Source organism: Sesamum indicum, linkage group LG3 (genome assembly GCF_000512975.1).
Source record: "Sesamum indicum cultivar Zhongzhi No. 13 linkage group LG3, S_indicum_v1.0, whole genome shotgun sequence".
Taxonomy (NCBI): Eukaryota; Viridiplantae; Streptophyta; class Magnoliopsida; order Lamiales; family Pedaliaceae; genus Sesamum; species Sesamum indicum.
The window spans coordinates 3702989-3720122 of record NC_026147.1 but is presented as its reverse complement, the minus strand read 5'-3'; the positions used below and the strand labels follow the sequence as shown (position 1 = coordinate 3720122).

Here is a 17134-nt window from a genome sequence, read left to right as displayed (position 1 = left end):
ATTAATTTTAAAATATTCAAAAGAGCCCAAGAATAATGGTTAAATTACAACTACATTCTCTGAAGTTTAGTATAATTACGAATATCCTTTCGTTGTTTGAAAAATTACAAATGTTCCCCTCAAATTAAAAATAATTGTGTAGCCCCTAGACGATAAAGTAGATATTACTATTTTATCTTTTTTTATTTTTTTAAAAAAATAAAAAAAGTATTTGAAAAAACATAAAAAAAAATTGTGGGTGGATAAAATAAATAATCTAGAGGGAATATTAATTTATAAATATATTTGAGAAAATTATAAAATAAATATAAAATTATAATTTATAATCCAAAAGAGCATTTTTGTCATTTCACCATAAAAATTAAATGAAAACCTGACGGAATGAGTTCGTTGTTAGACGAGCGTTAAATTTAAGGGAGTATTTATAATTTTTCAAATAACGAAAAAGTATCTTTGGAAGGTGATTGTAATTTACCCAAAAAAAAAAAAAAAACTATTTGGAAATATGACATGACCCGAAATTTTCAATATGTATATCGAAAGTGTCTAATATTAGTAAAATTGTAGAAAAATATGAAGAGGTATAAGTTTCACAATATTGTAAAATTGTCTAGACTTGCTATATAGTTTGATGTTGCATCTGAATGAAATGGGATAATTATTTTAATATTATTAAAAAAAATATAAAAATATAATTTATATAAAAATTATAATAGATTTATAACAAGTCGTCCGTGATTCGAATTAAAAAATATTTTTTTATTAAAAAAAAATCTGCATGTCGTGGACAGCATCCACGAAACCCCTTTTTTATTTTTTATTTTTTTTCGTTTAGTTTATTTTTTATAAATTAATTATATTTAATTAATTTTTAACAACATAATAAAGTTAAAAAAATATAATATTAAAATTGTATTAATTTAAAAAATACAATGAACTACACAAATGTAATAGAGTATATTTTTTTTTATACAATTCTAAAAAACATACAATGTAAAATGTAAATATAAAAAATGTCCACCCGTTCCACTATTGCGTATGTGGCATTGACGCCGAGGTCTTCTTATTTCCTTGCCCACATTTTGCATTGGCTCATTTTGTGCTTCATTATCATCACCATCGGGATTAATGTCCAATCGACTTGATGTTGTTGCAGAACTAGACTCCATATTATCACGATATACACTAAATGCTGGAAATGAAATTAGTGAAATGTTGTATCCTGGTGCATATAGTTGATTAATGTCAAAGCCAAGGTCAAGATAGAAGTGTGAAGAATAATCTTCTGTATGGGTTGGCATATATGGAGCCGATTGAAACCAATCATCTTGTGGCGGTTGAGGCATGTAGTACTCTTGAGGCGGTTGACACGTAGTAATCTTGAGATGTATACACTGTAGAAAGACCAACTATTTCCACCCCAATACCATGACGTTAAACTGAACTAGTAAACATTCAGCTAGAACTTTTTATTTGCCTGTGGGATGTGGTGGGAGCATCATTGGATAACATAGGAATTTGTTGTGGCTGATGGGTTATGGCTTTTTTGATAATTTGTAATCCATTTTCGAATATTTCCATCAATTGAATGTACCCTTCAATATTTAGTGGTCTAGATTGTCACAAAACTTCAAGAGTATTAACCTCTTCTGCCTTAAGAATATAGAAAAATAATGAATGTTCTGTTGTAAAAAAAAAATATTTAGAATAAAATATGCGATACAATATAACATACCATAATTTGCAACATAGATGCATCTCCAAGTTGGTACCCACTTTCTACACGTCTATCAGTAGATGACTACATGAAATTTTGTGTTATGTTATAGTACCATTCCTGATACCCTCGTTCTGTATCTCTTCTATTGGAGAGGTGGCCTTTGTACAATCGTGGCATATCGTTTTTGTCATCTAATGATGTATGTATGTGTTGCAGTTCCAAGCTATGCCCATATTATTTTTACTAGAGATCTGATGTAGGCTCATGTCTAGTATCCGTTGCTTGTCTCATCCTAAATTGACGGAGGACCCGTTCGGGACGATGTATTTCTGCTATTGCTAGAATATTAAGGGACATGATGACTCCATAGCTGGGGGTTCCAATCTGTAGTGTAAGTCATAATGGCATTTGAGTCCATGTCATATGGTGGCTAGATGAATTCTAATGAATGAAACGATGTAAATTAATGTGCATTTAATTCACGGTATAAATGTACATATTGTATTAAATATAAGTATTTGATCCGCCTGCATCTCATCCAATATATCTCTTATGACCCAGACAGTAGCTCCTACTGTTCGGGTGAATTTGTGCTCACAATTCCATGTGGCACAATACAGTGCTGTTGGGAGCAAGCGATTATTATCTGTTTAGACTTAACCCATATATAATCGTTCTACTCCAAGTCTGGGGCAAAGTGGTGTGATCCATGACCATACTCAAATCTATATAAATAATACAAGCATGTGTTCTTAATTAATAGTTATAACAAAAAAAAAATTGTCTATAAGTTAATAATTAAATTTTACCTGTAACAATTGCATCGCGCCACCAATTGCAACTTTGCCTTTTGTGCTGGCATTACATAATTTATAATATAAAAATATAAGCACAACATTGCCCCAATTGTAGTTCCTGGCAGTTTTTATATCCTCTAATTTTGAAAAATATACTAATGATACCAAGTTTTCTAATGAATCCGGATACATTACCCCACCCAATAGGAGCAACACCAACTGCACGAGCATACTGGACAACAATTTCGTGGGTGTATTCTGTGTAATTTTGACCACCGCTAAATGGATATAATTGTCTTAGTTGGCAATCGTGACCCCTTGAACGCATTTGCATCCGACCAAAAATCTAAATAAGTCAAACAGTAGTCCTACCATTGAACAGTGGTTCGATCGAAATCAATTACTGTCACAGGCTCGCCATTTATTGAGAGTGCCCAAATTATTTAAACATTTTATAGGATAATTGTATAATCCATTGTATTTTTTAAATTAATACAATTTTAACATTATGATTTCTTCAATTTTATTATGTAATTAAAAATTAATTAAATATAATTAATTTATAAAAGTAAACTAAACAATAAAAATAATAATAAAAGAAAAGGGGCGTCGTGGATTACATCCACGGCATTCAGGTTTTTCTTATAAAAAATATTTTTTAATGTAATCCACGACTCATCATAAATTTATTATATATTTTATATAAATTATATTTTTATAATTTTTTAATAATATTAAAATAATCAATCCTTAATGAAATGGTGTGGATTTGAGGAAAAAATTTAAAGAAATAATTTAGTCAATAAAATGTGTTTTTTTTTTTTTTAAACGACACGTGCTGCTTTCTTGATCAACTTTGAAAATTTTGGCAAATATATCCTGAAATTTCAATATTAAAGAAGGCGAATAGCCATTTTACAATCCTAACAAATTTTAAAATTAAATGTCAAATAGCTATAGCGACCGGATTAAAAATACAATTAAGCCGTATATAATCCAATGTCTATAATAATCAATTATCTTTATGGTAGATTATAACTATTTTCTATGAGATTTGACATTATTATAAATATTTATTTGTTGTTCGAAAAGTTACAAACACCCCATTCTCCTTAAATGAAAAATAATTATGCAACCTCTAGGCCATGAGAAATGAATTACACTTTACCCATTGCTGATTTTTTTACTTTTTTTAAATAATAAGAGTGGGTAAAATAAATAATTCACAATGCATATTAGCCCACAAGAATATTTTAGAAGATTTTGAAGTATATAAAATTATAATTCACAATATATAATGACTTTTGATTTGTTTACCATAAAAATCAGATGAAACCCATCAGAGACTAACAGAATGGATTCATCATTATACGGACCATAAAACCAAACAACAAAAAATTATTTATAATTATATCAAATCTCATAAAAAATAATGGTAAATTTTCCTTACTTTTATAATATGATAAAAAATCATTATTCATTATTTACGAGCCCACACATTAAAATAAAAGTAAAATAGAGTGATATGAAAAAAATGTATAAAACAATTAATAAAAAATAAATATATAAATAAAAAAATTCTGAACAAAATTAAATTTGATCGAATCAATTTTTCGATATCAATCATTTGGATCACGACAATAATGGAAGAACAGTTTGCTTATTGCCTTCATCGAAAACCTCGAGAAATTCAAGAATGTCCTCTCACTTCATCATAAAACTCCTCATCTACACAGGTAGCTAGCTGTTCATGAACTACTGCTCATGTATCAAAGCTCTAGGGAAATTCCAATCTGAATCAAATTAATTATACAGTAAATGTAGGATTGATTTGATTCAACTAAATCTAATTTAATCGATGATTTTCCCAAAAGACTAACGTAATTTACTGCGGGTTGGGGGGGCGACTGTTGGCAGAACACACCCTGGATCCCCACTCAAGAAGCTCTCTGCTAGTATCGTCCTTGTGAACTATCAATTCTATAAAGCACAGGCAGTCCTGCTTCTCCCCCGTAGCTGTTTCAATCGCTGCAATAAGCTCCTCCTCGCAGTACACCTACAAAGCCGAAAGAAAAGGGTGTTTAGGTACTAAATAAGTCGTGTGATTTCAGCCTGGAAAACTATGACGACGTTGTATATATACCTTTGTCGTCCAGCATTTTCCCTCGCCGTTGTGGATGGCGTCCACCAGTCCGGTGTAATTCCAGTTCTTGATCACATTGTATGGCCCGTCATGGATTTCGACTTCAATGGTGTATCCGCCGTTGTTTATCAAGAAAATTATGGTACGTTGCCCGCAACGAATCATTGTCGATACGTCTTGTGCAGTCACCTGCATATGAAATCATTAGTCACATCAGTATAGTTAATACGTCATGTCAGTATAATGTAAGGTATAATCAATTTTGACGTACAAACCTGAAAACTCCCATCACCGATGCAAGCAATGACACGTTTCTTGGGCACGGACTGTGCGTAGCCGAGTGTAGCACCGACGGACCATCCAATGGAGCCGTACTGCATCTGGAACTCGTATCTGCAACACCAACTTTTGTCCCTCTAATTTTCGTAGAACAAAAAGAAAACAGGCGCAAGATTTGCATCAAAACCAGACTAATCAACGACATACCCGCATCCCTCAGGCAGTTTCAGCTTCTGGCAATTGAACCACGAGTCCCCCGTCTCAGCGATCACTGCAGTGTCCGATGACAGCATCTTCTGTATGTGCTGGAAAAGCACATTGACCCTCAATGGCTCTTTAGGCTCACTCTTGCGAGGCTGGCCTTCAGGGACGTAAATACGCCTGTAATTCTCGAAAGCAGCTGTGTTCTTGTTGATTTTCTTGGCGAGCTCTTGTAGGAAGTCCTTCATCAGCACGCACCCGAATGTAGGGCCGTGGCCTATGACAACACGGTCGGGCTGCACAATGACTGCTTTCTCCTTCTTGAGGAGGAGTGAGTATCCAACGGAGCTGTAATCATTGAAGATCGGGCCTACAAAGATGTAGGCATCGGCTGATTCCACAATCTCACCGCAGAAGGGAGTGCCAACTGCCCCCCAATACGTGCCCATGAAATGGGGATGACACTCCGGGACGAGCCCTTTTGCCGAGGGCATCACGCCCAGGGCGTAGCCACAGGCGTCTGCCAGTTCCACAAAAGCAGCACAAGCCTTTGCCACTCGGAGTTTTGGCCCTCCTATCATGACTGGCTTCACTGATTTGTTCAGGAAGGCGGCCGCTGCATCGACTGCTGCCTCTAGCCCTTGTTTGTTGCTCAATCTAAGTCACATTTTTTTGCAGTCATTTCGATCAAAACTCTTCGACACAAAGATCAGAAAGGGAATTCGTTGCGGTTAGTGTATATATACCTACCTTGGTGAGATGGAAAAAGGGATAGGTTCTCTGGCAAAAGTTGGATGAGGGATTCCGGCCAAATTACAGCTGATGCTAATGTAGACTGGCTTGCTCTCCTTTAGAGCTGTGGCGATGGCTGTATCAATTTGTTCATGTGCATCATCCAAGTTATTTACAAGAGCCTGGAAACGTAAAATGTATTCAAATCAAGATCAAATGCAGATCAATTATTTCACTGAAATGAAAATCACAAACAGAAAATTTTGAACTGGAGATCAAACCCCAGAAACCTACGAGAATTTAAGAAGAACATGATAAAGAATTTCAGATAAATAAACAAAATGAGTTCAGATCTTGCTTGCTAACACACACTTGAAATCTATCTTCAATATAGAAGGTAAAATGAAACACAACATAAAATGAAGGAGTCATATTCAATCATCAAAATCGTCCTCCAATTAAGAAACAAGTAGTGAAATTTTACCATTATAAATCAAGAAACAACAAATATATATATATACGAAAACGACGTTAGATTCCCATGCAATAATTTTACCTGATAACAAGTTACGGTCTGGAAACAGCGAAACTCCTGGCTGAAATCCGGCAACCCAATGGTATGATGCAAAATCCTGTTCGTCCCGTAATCGTTTGTGTTCGGCCCTCCAACGATACAGATCAGCGGCAGGTTCTCACTGTACGCCCCGGCGATGGCATTGAGCACGCTCAGTCCACCGACGGTGAACGTCACCACGCAGGCCCCAACACCCCGCGCCCTGGCATACCCGTCCGCGGCGTACCCGGCATTAAGCTCGTTGCAGCAGCCAATATTGTTCAGCCCCGGCTCGGCAATCAGGTGGTCGAGAAGCGTAAGGTTAAAGTCTCCAGGCACGGAGAAAACGTCCTCCACCCCGATCTGCACCAACCTGCGGGCTACATGGCGGCCGAGGGTGGCGTCGGGGTTGGCGGCAGGGCTCTGATGGGAGCCTTGGACGGTGGAGACGGAGCCGTTTCCGGCGGGGCATGCGACATTGGTGTTGGTGGGGTTGATCTTCTCCGGGTTGCTCAAAGAAGTGTCCATGATGACAGTGAAAAGTGGTGGCGGTGGAAGAGAACAAGACGGATGGAGGGAGTGAAGAAGTAGCACGGGAGAATGGGTAGATATATAGGGGTTTGGATTCGTGAAAGTAGGAAAATGGTGTTGAGTGCTGGTTTTTTGCTTGGGAAGAAGGTCTTTCCTTTGTGGTTGTCTATTAATTTTCTTGGAGAGGAAGGAGGACAGTTTTCCTATATTTTGTAAATGTAATTATTACATCTTATAACAACCTTTTTTTTTTTTTTGAAAAAAAAAGGTTGAATTTAGAGAGGCTTAAATGCAATTTTCGTTGTGTACTCTTTTTGCATTGTGATCATTTTAATCTTTTATTTTTCTAAAATAGCAAATAAATTTTGTAACTCTTTAATATTTTATAATTTTGATCCTTCAGTCGTATGAGTTTATAAATATTGTCGGAAAAAAGTATGTGTCCTTTACGTGCTTTTTTTTGTTTGGAGTTTTTCTTTTCATTTGTCAATTTCTGCTAGCATTAAAGCAAAATTTTGGTCCTGAATTTTTTATATTTTAGTGTTTTAGTCTTTTATCTTTATAGAGTTCGTAGCAAATAGGTTTTGTAACTTTACACTTTTTGCAATTTTGGTTCGTTAAGTTGACCAACTGTAATAAAACACCAAATTAAAGAAGACACGCTTAGAAAACATTTTTTTTTTTTTGGCGGCATTTGCAAACACGGATGGCTAAATGACCAAAATTGTAAAAAATAAAAAAAAATTATAGAACCTATTTGCTACTACATCTCCTCATCGATTAATCAAAACCTGATAAGATAAATATCATATGTTTTGATAAAAAAATTTAAGTGCATCAATTGAATATTCTTGTTTGACGAGTCTTCAAATGTACTAAGTGAGCTATGATGCATGGATGTGGAGACGGTGACATAAAAAATTTAAAAAAATAATAGGACACGACACGATACTGTCACGGCTATATATAATATAATGTATTTTTAATTTCTCATAAATTAAAATCTACAATATTAAAAATATTAAATAAAATTTAAAATAAGTATGTATTACATTTTCTTAGCCAGATATGGCTTAAAACTATACATAATTAATTTAAAATATACAATTAATTTGACATGTTTGGTTAGTGATCGATGATAAGTAACGTCGTTCCATTTAGTGTGAATCATTTAATAAGTATTAATTTGACATGTTTTAAGTGTAGTTGTGCTTGAAAAGTATTTATTATGTAAGTTTTAATGCAGAATTCAATAGGGAAAAAAAATGTAATTTATCGTATCTGATATAAAAAAAAAACTCTCTGCTATAAAAATTAAAATAATAAATTATTTCCTATATTTTAGAAAATAAAGTAAATTACCCTTTATAAAACCATTGATATGGGGTAATTTGCTTCATTTTTTTAACTATAGAGGGTCAATTTGCTAATTCTTTTTTCACAAAGAGGTATTTGCTCATTTTACATATTATAAGGGGTAAATTGCATTTAATCCGAAATTTAATACTACTGAATAGAAAGAGGTTTAAAAATACATATGCAGTATGTTTGGTTTTGATTTTGGCCCATCTCAAAATATAGAGTATGTTTGGCTTGTTTGGTTTTGTAAATTTTAGATATACTTTTTATTATTTTGAAACAATTTTAGTTACTTTTTGTCCAAAAAATACAATTAAGTAAAAAATAATATTTATTTTAATCCACTCACAACTAAATAAATTATATATATTTTTATACATATATATAAATATATATAAAAAAAGAGACATGATTTGACAATGAACAGTACTTTTTATCTCCCCACTACCCAACATCAAACATACCATATTTATTTTATATTATCTCCAAAAATAAATCCAAATATACACACTATCTCTAACTTATTTTTATTTATCTTTGTTTTTCTCTCTCTATCTCCACAAAACACCACAAAAATAAGTTAAAAACAAAACCAAACATTATAATGATTTTTTGTCTGTGATCGTAAGCCTTTAAATGATCCTATTTTGGGCGTGGACCAATCGCTAACCAAAGTTGGTTGCCTATTTTATTTTATTTTATTTATAAATTGGAATATTTTTTTGAATAATTATTTAATTTTATGATTGTCTTACAAAATAAATAAATAATAAATTAAATCAAATAAAGAATTATGATTAGAAAAAAAATATCAGTTAAACCTACGCAATAACTTAAGTAATAATTTGACTAACAAGTTTACAATAATAAATTGATGATAATAAACTCAAAAAAAACTTCAAACTGATTTCGAGAAAAATTAACAAAAGTATGAATAAATTAATATACTAAAAAATTGTAAATAGTACAACAAAAAAGGTTAGAAATTGCAAAAGTTTAAGAAACCTATTAGTACAGTCAATTTAAAAAAATAAAATAAAATTAAAAAAAGCTGAATTAAGACAACCCAGTGTCCGAACTAATACACCTAGGCTAGGATCCGATCCTAGACCATTAGGTTAGGCTGGTCTTAGGTATTGATACTTGAGGTTGGCAAGATAGTTTGATTCTAAGTATTGACACTTGGGACCAGGCACCGTCGTGAAATTTTATGGGTCAATCGTCTCTTGGGCTGGCCGGGCTAGGCCGCTGTGCATCTTGGGCCGGGCTCCGGGCTTGCAAGTTGTGAGGCATTAGAGCCCATTCTAAAAACTGCTCGGGAAAACACAACACTACAACAGTCTTCAAATTACTGAAGAAAAGGGATCTTTTACTCGCGTGACTTTGAAATTTGACGAAGGTAAAGTGAAAGTGTGAAACTGAATCATCGTCACTCTCATTCTTCATTCTTCACCTCTTCAGTTTCACTGTTTTGGTTTTGTCGTAGAAAAATTACAGAGCAGAAAATGGATTTCCGGAGTTTTGTTTCCCTTGCCATCTTCTTGTCCGCTCTGCTGCTCTCTTCCTCTCCTCAGGTAAAGAAGTAAATTTAAGGAGGAAAAAAATGCAAAAAGTGTAGTGCGTGAATTCGCAGAGGGACGATCACTCAGAACCCTTACTTTTAATCGTAATTTTTGAGAACCCAAATCATGTAAACTTTGTTTTTGTGTTTATACACACACGCATACATGTATTATCAGGTTTTAGCAGAAGATGTATCATCAATGGTCGAGGCATCGCTTAAAGTATCGACTCCGTTTTCCACTGAACTGGATACTCTCCAGAAGCAGATCAAGTAACTGCCCACTTCATTTCTTTACGTTCTTCTATCTGGATGTAATGCAGTTAGCAGATGTTTATGTGTTTTTTGTTTATTTCTATGTAGTTTTTATGATATCTATCTTTATGTGTAAATGCAACTATACATGTTAAAATTCTGCTCTATTGTGCTTGAGTGTTAATATTTGCTTGCTTTTGATTATGTTGCCATATATAAGCACATGTGTGTGTGCGTCTTTCTCTGGTTACTGTAATTAGGAAATGCTGATAGTGAGTTTTTGTTGTTTTCTATTAGTTATACGTTTAGGAGTGTTGGATTGTTGCGACGCCCAATGACACATGCCTCCTTTTCGGAGGAGAACAACAAGGCATTGAGCATATTGGGTGCAAGCATAATTGAGACCTCCGTCTCGCTTCAATCACTAATCAAAGATGTGGATATTTCAGCAAAGGACTTGAACGTAAAGATTGCCGATGTATCTAAAGTGGAGAGTTCCTGTAATTCAGACGGAACCCGTCTGGGGCTGCAAAAGATAGTGAGGGTCTCACATAAGACAAATGTCACGTCTCCAGCTGTGGTTTGTGGTGCATTCCGTGCAATTTTCGGGGCAATTGCGATTGATGCTGTGAGTTCTGATGAGGCTGGGCGGATCTACGGGAAAGTTCATAGTGGCATCGGGAGAGCTGCGACTATGTAGGTAAAGATTGTGAATATTGTATATGTTATTAGTATGCTTGGAACTTGGTTGACATTTGTTGCATGTATGTATATTTGCTTGCTAAAGTTGGGCTGGGAATTTATGGTTTTTGAGTTTGATCTTAAGGACGGTACTATCTGTAAGTTGTGCTGTGTTTACCGCTGGAATGATATTTGAATTTGTAGTTCATTAATTTGGTGTGAGCATTTTTCAGTGAGTCCTATTATTACGAGATACAAGTATTTCATGGTGGAATTGATGTGTGGACCTTATTTTGATGGGCTAAATTCTTTGACATATTTATAATATGATTCGCAGATGTTTTTCCTGATTTACATGATCACGTGAATAAATGCCTCTAGATTGGATTCCTAGATCAACCTTTCGACATTGAGTAGGAGAAGGAATCCAGTTGTTTAAAATTACTAGAAACAATCTGATAAAAATTTGACGGGAATTCTCCTTATAAGAGTAGCCCACTAGTAGTATATATTGGTAAAATTCTGAAGCCTCTTCCAATGCTATCCCCTTTTTGTTGTCAACCCTCGCACTCTCACTTCTTTCCTAGGCCCCAGGTATGGGGCTTTGTATCCTGAAATTTGCGATTTCATCTTATATTCCAATTTATAGATTCATGTCTTTTGTATGTGATCCACACCATACATATTGAAGGGGAGTTTCTATACATTTGGCATGCATGAGTTTTAATGAAAATGAGATGCAAAATTGAAATATATGATTGGAACTGGGTGTGGAGGATTTGATTTATCTTACAAATTTGATGTATGTCCCCGTTTGGGTAGATATGGAAGTAAACAGTAGGCTAATCCTGCTGACAGGACAGAATAGAACTTGTGCGGCATCTATTTAATAAGATATCTGTTCGTGAAACAGTAGCTAGATGCTACCTATTAAGGCGTCTCCTGTTTTCTTCTTCTTTTGCTTCTGCCTAGAGAGAACTGCACTTAACAATGAGAGAAGTATAGAGAAGATTTTGTCACAATACCATGGTGGTGAAAAAGTTTCGAAGCATTCATGGACAAGGTCTGTTTCTAGTATTTGTCTAAAAAGGAATGATATGTGTCACATAGAAGCCATCATGATTGCTTCACCAGAAATCATAGACATTTTATGTTAATCATTTTCTCTCCATGAGTGAATAATGGGTATCAACAAACAAAATCTGATTATATGATATGAATTCAAGAGACTTATGTAATGTTACTTGAATTATGCTTTCTTCTTTTCTTGGACTACTTCAAATCATAAGTCTGATGTTCTCAGTATTTGCCTCGTGAAAATTCTTGGTGTTGGGTTGCTTGATCAGTTGCGACACAATGTGTAACAACTCTGAAGTCATGATTGATTTTAGGCTACCGCATACAGTTAAATTCATTCGTCCCGTCCATTCTACTTGATTATTAATGTTGTAGGCCAGATAATTGCATTATATGTTTATGACCAATCTTTTTCCGTTTGGTTGGAATTGATTCTTTATTTAAAGCTGTATGCACCCATATCCCGATTTTGTATTGGTGTTTATTCTTGTCAACACTTCAATATGTACCATATATGTTAAGTTATACGGTTAAAAGCGAATCGAACTACCAAACAAATAGATTGTTATTTAGGATAATCGATCTTGATGCGGGCATTATTCTGATACTAGAAATTCCTTGTGGACATGGTGGAAGTGAAACCTTCTGAAAATACAACAATGTCTTAACAAGTGTTACTCTGATGTTGATGATAATTTAGATTCACATCCTTATCATATTATTGCAAATATGTTGCCCTTTAATTAGAAATTGATGTTGCCAGTTTCTGGCATTGGAGCTATTACCATGATGTTACATGTCAAATTTTGTGCGCTCTGTTGCTATTTCTTCTGGTTATATATGTAGTTCTGTTAATGTACTCTGTCCCATACTCCCATTAGATTGCATAGTTTGTTTTCCTCAAGCAGGACTTTCTTCTGTGATTATGATTTCTGGCATTTTTCTAGACTCTCACCATCTCTCTCTCTCTCTCTCTCTCTCTCTCTCTCTCTCTCTCTCTTTGATGGTCATATGATCAGTGTCTTGTACACAATGGATATTTTATTGGAAACCTTATTTCATTTTTTATTTCATTTAGTATACATATATACGAAGATGACATCATGTAATTTATTTAAGAAAAGATTTTATACATATAGGGTGTATATTTATAAATGAAGTAAGAAATAGAATATGATTTGCAACAGAATATCTGATCCGCTGTCAAATTATTTATATATTTAAGAAAAAAATTTATACGCATAAGATAGATGTATAAAGCATAATACAAGATAGAAATATTAATTTATAAGTAAAAAAAAAAAAATTATGTAGCTTCCGAGAATGCCCTTGGCAGTAGTTGTCCAAAATAATAATGACAGAGCCACTCTGGTTATAGGTGGGAGTTGGACCACCTTTTGACTCTAGACAGATTTCCCTCATTATTCATGTGAAATTGATGGGACATTATTATCGATAGAATCTTTAATATCATTTATGTATATCTAATCTTACCTATCATAAGCAAAACTGTAATATTTAACTATTCAAGACGTTATTTGCGTGAGTTTATAAATTTTTTTAAATATCTTATAATATTTTTAAAAGTTTATAAAAATGTTATAAACCGTTGCGTATTTTTTTAGAAAAAATATTTATAAGCTCTAAAAATAGAATGTTAAGAGGTTATAAATTATTTAAATGAAAATAAAGAGTTGCTAATTTATTCATAAGATTTTAACAATTTTTTTAAAGTTAATTATCAATTTTATTTTTAAAATAAAATCCATCATCTAACTACCTGAAATATTCTGCAGACATTGGAGGAATAGGTATTTGCAAAAGCAGGTGACCTTTTTACATAATTTGAATGATGTAATAAATTCAGTTTAATATGTTGTTAAACTTTGAACAACAACCTCAATACTCTTTAATTTTGAGAATGGAATTTGCTATGAGAAAGTTACATTTATGCCCATGATTTATAATCCATTTACACAAATAATGTGGTAGTGAAATAGATGAAACGAGAATTTTACTCTCGATACAACAACACATCAGCTGTCATTAACTCTAAAAAGAATGAGTTATATATGTTCAAATCAATAAATAGTAGGTTGGCATAAAAAAATAATATATTGAGTATTTATAATGGTGTTGGAAGTTATGTTGTGTGGTGTACCTATTTATTGTATGATTTATATACATTAAAATTACTTTTTTACCCTTATATCTAAATGGGTATTATCAACGTATACATCTATAAAGCATTTAGAAAAGTAATGGTGTTAAAAAATTTTACGAGTTTATGTATAATTTTTTTAAAAAATAATTTATATAAATAAATCATAAATTAAGGATATAAATGTAATTATGTGATTTGTCATTTTGTGGTAGGTGGGAGTGGAGGGGTGAGAAGATAATGGAATAAAACTCATCTTTATTTCTCTGACGATAACCCCTTCTCCTAACTATTTGACTTTTTTTTTAATTATATCTTAAAAGGTGTATTAAGGATTTAATTACTCCTCTAATAATTCACTTTTCCAAAGTCTTATCATTTCTGTTTTTATATATATATTAAATAAAATTTATAGAGAAATACAGAGGAGGTGAACAGCTGGAGCTTATCGCCTGCCTCGTCATCACCCGTTCCAGGTCACACTGCACCGGATGCCACTTGATTCTGGCCCGCTCTCTTCGTCTCCCATTTCTTTTTGTATTACTATTTTACCCTTTCTCTGTCCCCCCGACACCGCCACACTTTGAAGCCCACTTTCGACAATTCACAGGAAAAAGAATTGATTTTCTCAACCCTGCAGCCGTTATTTCCTGCGAAACCACCACCCTTCCGTCTCACAAACCCCAAGAACACTGAAAAACATATATATATATATATAGAGAGAGAGAGAGAGGTAGGAAGAGAGAGATAGAATTCTACTAGAAGCCCTTCACAGTCAAATCTTTGTTTTTCTATAGATTCAAGTGTGTAGATATATGTGTGCTCATCAAATACATGGAAAGCCGTGAGTTTTCGCGCCAAAGCTCGGAACCCATAGTCGTTGACGAGGAGCTCTTCCAGAGCCGTAGCCGCCGGTGCTGCTGGTTCTTCCCGTGTTTCGAAAGGCCCGGGAACTCCTCCCCCTCTCCGGCCGTCGTCGGATTGACGTGGTGGCAGAAGATACGGGCGGTTTCCGAGAGCGGGAGCAGCAACTCACTGTGGGCCCGTGGCGTGGGCGCGCTGAAGAAGATCCGTGAGTGGTCGGAGATCGTGGCGGGGCCGAGGTGGAAGACGTTCATCCGGCGGTTCAATCGGAACAGGAGCGGGAGCAGGCACGTGAATTTCCAGTACGACCCCCTGAGTTACGCCATGAACTTCGACGAGGGGCCGGGGCAAAACAGTCATTTCGACGAAGAGGAGGAGGACGGGTACTACTCACGCAACTTCTCCTCCAGGTACGCCAAGGGATCCATGGACCTCGGCAAGGACGGTCCCACTTTCGTTTAACCTGCGCCCTCCCCGCTATCTTGCGCCGGAGCGCATTGTATTTGGAATTTGATGGATGCTTGCTTGCTGGGCTACGCACTCAACTCAATTATTGCTAATCCACAGCTCATAGTTGTAAGTCTCATTTTTTCTTTTTCTTTTTCTTTTATTGTATATATATATATAGAAAAAATAATAATAATTAAATTAAGAGTATGCGTGTAATTATTTGAGGATTTTGAGTGGGTTTTTGTTTATTATTATTATTAGTGGATGTGTTGTTGGATGAACAAAGTTTTGATGTGAGAGTTTTTGTTTGATCAGTCAAATGTGAGTTGAAATCACAATTTGCTCTTCCCTTTTCTTTTTAAAAAAAATAATTATTTTCTTGCATTATCTCTTTGGGTAAGGTATATTCTGTATCTTTTTCCCTTTATTCACATCCAAAAAATCTAACCTTTTCTTTCCATAAAGAAACCTTAAATTATTTAACTTGAAAGTTTCAACAATACTAAGCAAAATCATAAATTATTTTTATTCTTTTCTCCACTTACTAACATAAACAAAATTATTAAGGTTATGGGTTGGAACCCAATCATCGCATCGATTCTTTAATATTAGTTTGATTAAATATAGTTGTGTGAATAGTTGTCTAGTTATTAGATATAAATCTAGATATTCACGATTTTAATAGATTTATTTAAAAAATAATATTATATAGAATCTAGATATTCACGATTTTAATAGATTTATTTAAAAAATAATATTATATAGCTTTCACTTAAAAAATAGATAAATAAAATGAAATAGAGTTATAAGTTGGAATTTCAGTCATTGACAATTTTAGTCAATTCGTACAAATTATTTTATTAATTTTATCCTGTAATTTTGAAGATTCTGCGTGTTTTAGGATAAAACTCATTAGTATTTTTTGCTAAAATAGCCAAAAAAGTGCGGCAAATTAAGTTTGATCACGGCACTTTTCCAACCATTTTAGCAAATTTTGGTCATTTTTATCAGCAATGTCCTAAATTTTCGAATTACAAGATAAAATTGACAATAATACGAGTAACTAAAATTATAAAATTTTCTTTTTCTATAATACCATAAATAGAAAGCATAATAAGGATTTCTTAATTTCATGAAACTTGTTCCTCCGCTTAATTTTGGACGAAAATTGAATCGGACCTGTTTACATTTTTATTTTATTTTATTTTTAACTGGGCAAAAGGTAATTTTCGTCCCACAACTATAGGCCATTTTCGTTTTAGTCCCGTAAGTTTCTAGAGTTTCAATTTGGTCCCGTAAAACTGAAAAATTCGCAATTTCAGTCCAAATTTGGCCGGAAAAATTTGTGGGTCGCCGGAAAAAGTCACATGCGATGCATGTGACTTTTAAAATTGGGGATTCGATCCTGATTGGCTGGAGAAGTTGATGTGGCACATATGTGGCGCATACGTGGAAATTAAAAAAAAAAAATTGACTCATCTCAAAAGAATGGCAAAGACGGAGGACGGCTTTTGTCGGATCTTTGCACAGAGGTGATCAAAATTGATAGGACTGGTCTCAAAAGATTCGCCAGAATGAGAGGCGTTCAACGATGGTCTTTCGAGCCGGTGGTTCGTTCAGACGAAGGAGAAAACGCCGGCGGAAGGTGCAGTCGCGGCGGACGACGACTGAGATCTTCAAAACGATGGATCTTTGCACCTAGTTGATGAAAATGGATGAGACTGGTCCCATTAGAACCGCAGTGAGGAGACGAATCCAATGGTACCAATC

The 17134-nt window shown here is 34.2% G+C and overlaps 3 protein-coding genes across 3 annotated transcripts; 2 read left to right on the top strand and 1 right to left on the bottom strand.

The window, feature by feature from the left end:
- LOC105157189 (pyruvate decarboxylase 1) lies at nucleotides 4108-7095 on the bottom strand. The gene is made up of 6 exons (XM_011073523.2): nucleotides 6429-7095; nucleotides 5891-6054; nucleotides 5147-5797; nucleotides 4936-5053; nucleotides 4661-4849; nucleotides 4108-4573 (listed from the first exon to the last, which is right to left on the bottom strand). Exons 1-6 carry the CDS (start codon nucleotides 6951-6953, stop codon nucleotides 4403-4405), a joined length of 1818 nt encoding a protein of 605 aa, XP_011071825.1. The 5' UTR covers nucleotides 6954-7095; the 3' UTR covers nucleotides 4108-4402.
- On the top strand, nucleotides 9680-11048 carry LOC105157188 (protein NUCLEAR FUSION DEFECTIVE 2). The gene is made up of 3 exons (XM_020692364.1): nucleotides 9680-9889; nucleotides 10055-10149; nucleotides 10429-11048. The coding sequence occupies exons 1-3, from the start codon at nucleotides 9821-9823 to the stop codon at nucleotides 10829-10831; spliced, it is 567 nt and encodes a 188-aa protein (XP_020548023.1). The 5' UTR covers nucleotides 9680-9820; the 3' UTR covers nucleotides 10832-11048.
- Nucleotides 14613-15699, top strand: LOC105157187. The gene has a single exon (XM_011073520.2). It carries the CDS (start codon nucleotides 14885-14887, stop codon nucleotides 15374-15376), a length of 492 nt encoding a protein of 163 aa, XP_011071822.1. The 5' UTR covers nucleotides 14613-14884; the 3' UTR covers nucleotides 15377-15699.

Coding starts and splice junctions, on each gene's coding strand:
- LOC105157189 (XM_011073523.2), bottom strand. CDS start 6,953: ATGGACACTTCTTTGAGCAACCCGGAGAAGATCAACCCCACCAACACC. Junction 6,055..6,428: donor AGACCGTAACTTGTTATCAG/GTAAAATTATTG, acceptor TTACGTTTCCAG/GCTCTTGTAAATAACTTGGA. Junction 4,574..4,660: donor GAAAATGCTGGACGACAAAG/GTATATATACAA, acceptor TCGGCTTTGTAG/GTGTACTGCGAGGAGGAGCT.
- LOC105157188 (XM_020692364.1), top strand. CDS start 9,821: ATGGATTTCCGGAGTTTTGTTTCCCTTGCCATCTTCTTGTCCGCTCTG. Junction 9,890..10,054: donor TGCTCTCTTCCTCTCCTCAG/GTAAAGAAGTAA, acceptor ATGTATTATCAG/GTTTTAGCAGAAGATGTATC. Junction 10,150..10,428: donor ACTCTCCAGAAGCAGATCAA/GTAACTGCCCAC, acceptor GTTTTCTATTAG/TTATACGTTTAGGAGTGTTG.
- LOC105157187 (XM_011073520.2), top strand. CDS start 14,885: ATGGAAAGCCGTGAGTTTTCGCGCCAAAGCTCGGAACCCATAGTCGTT.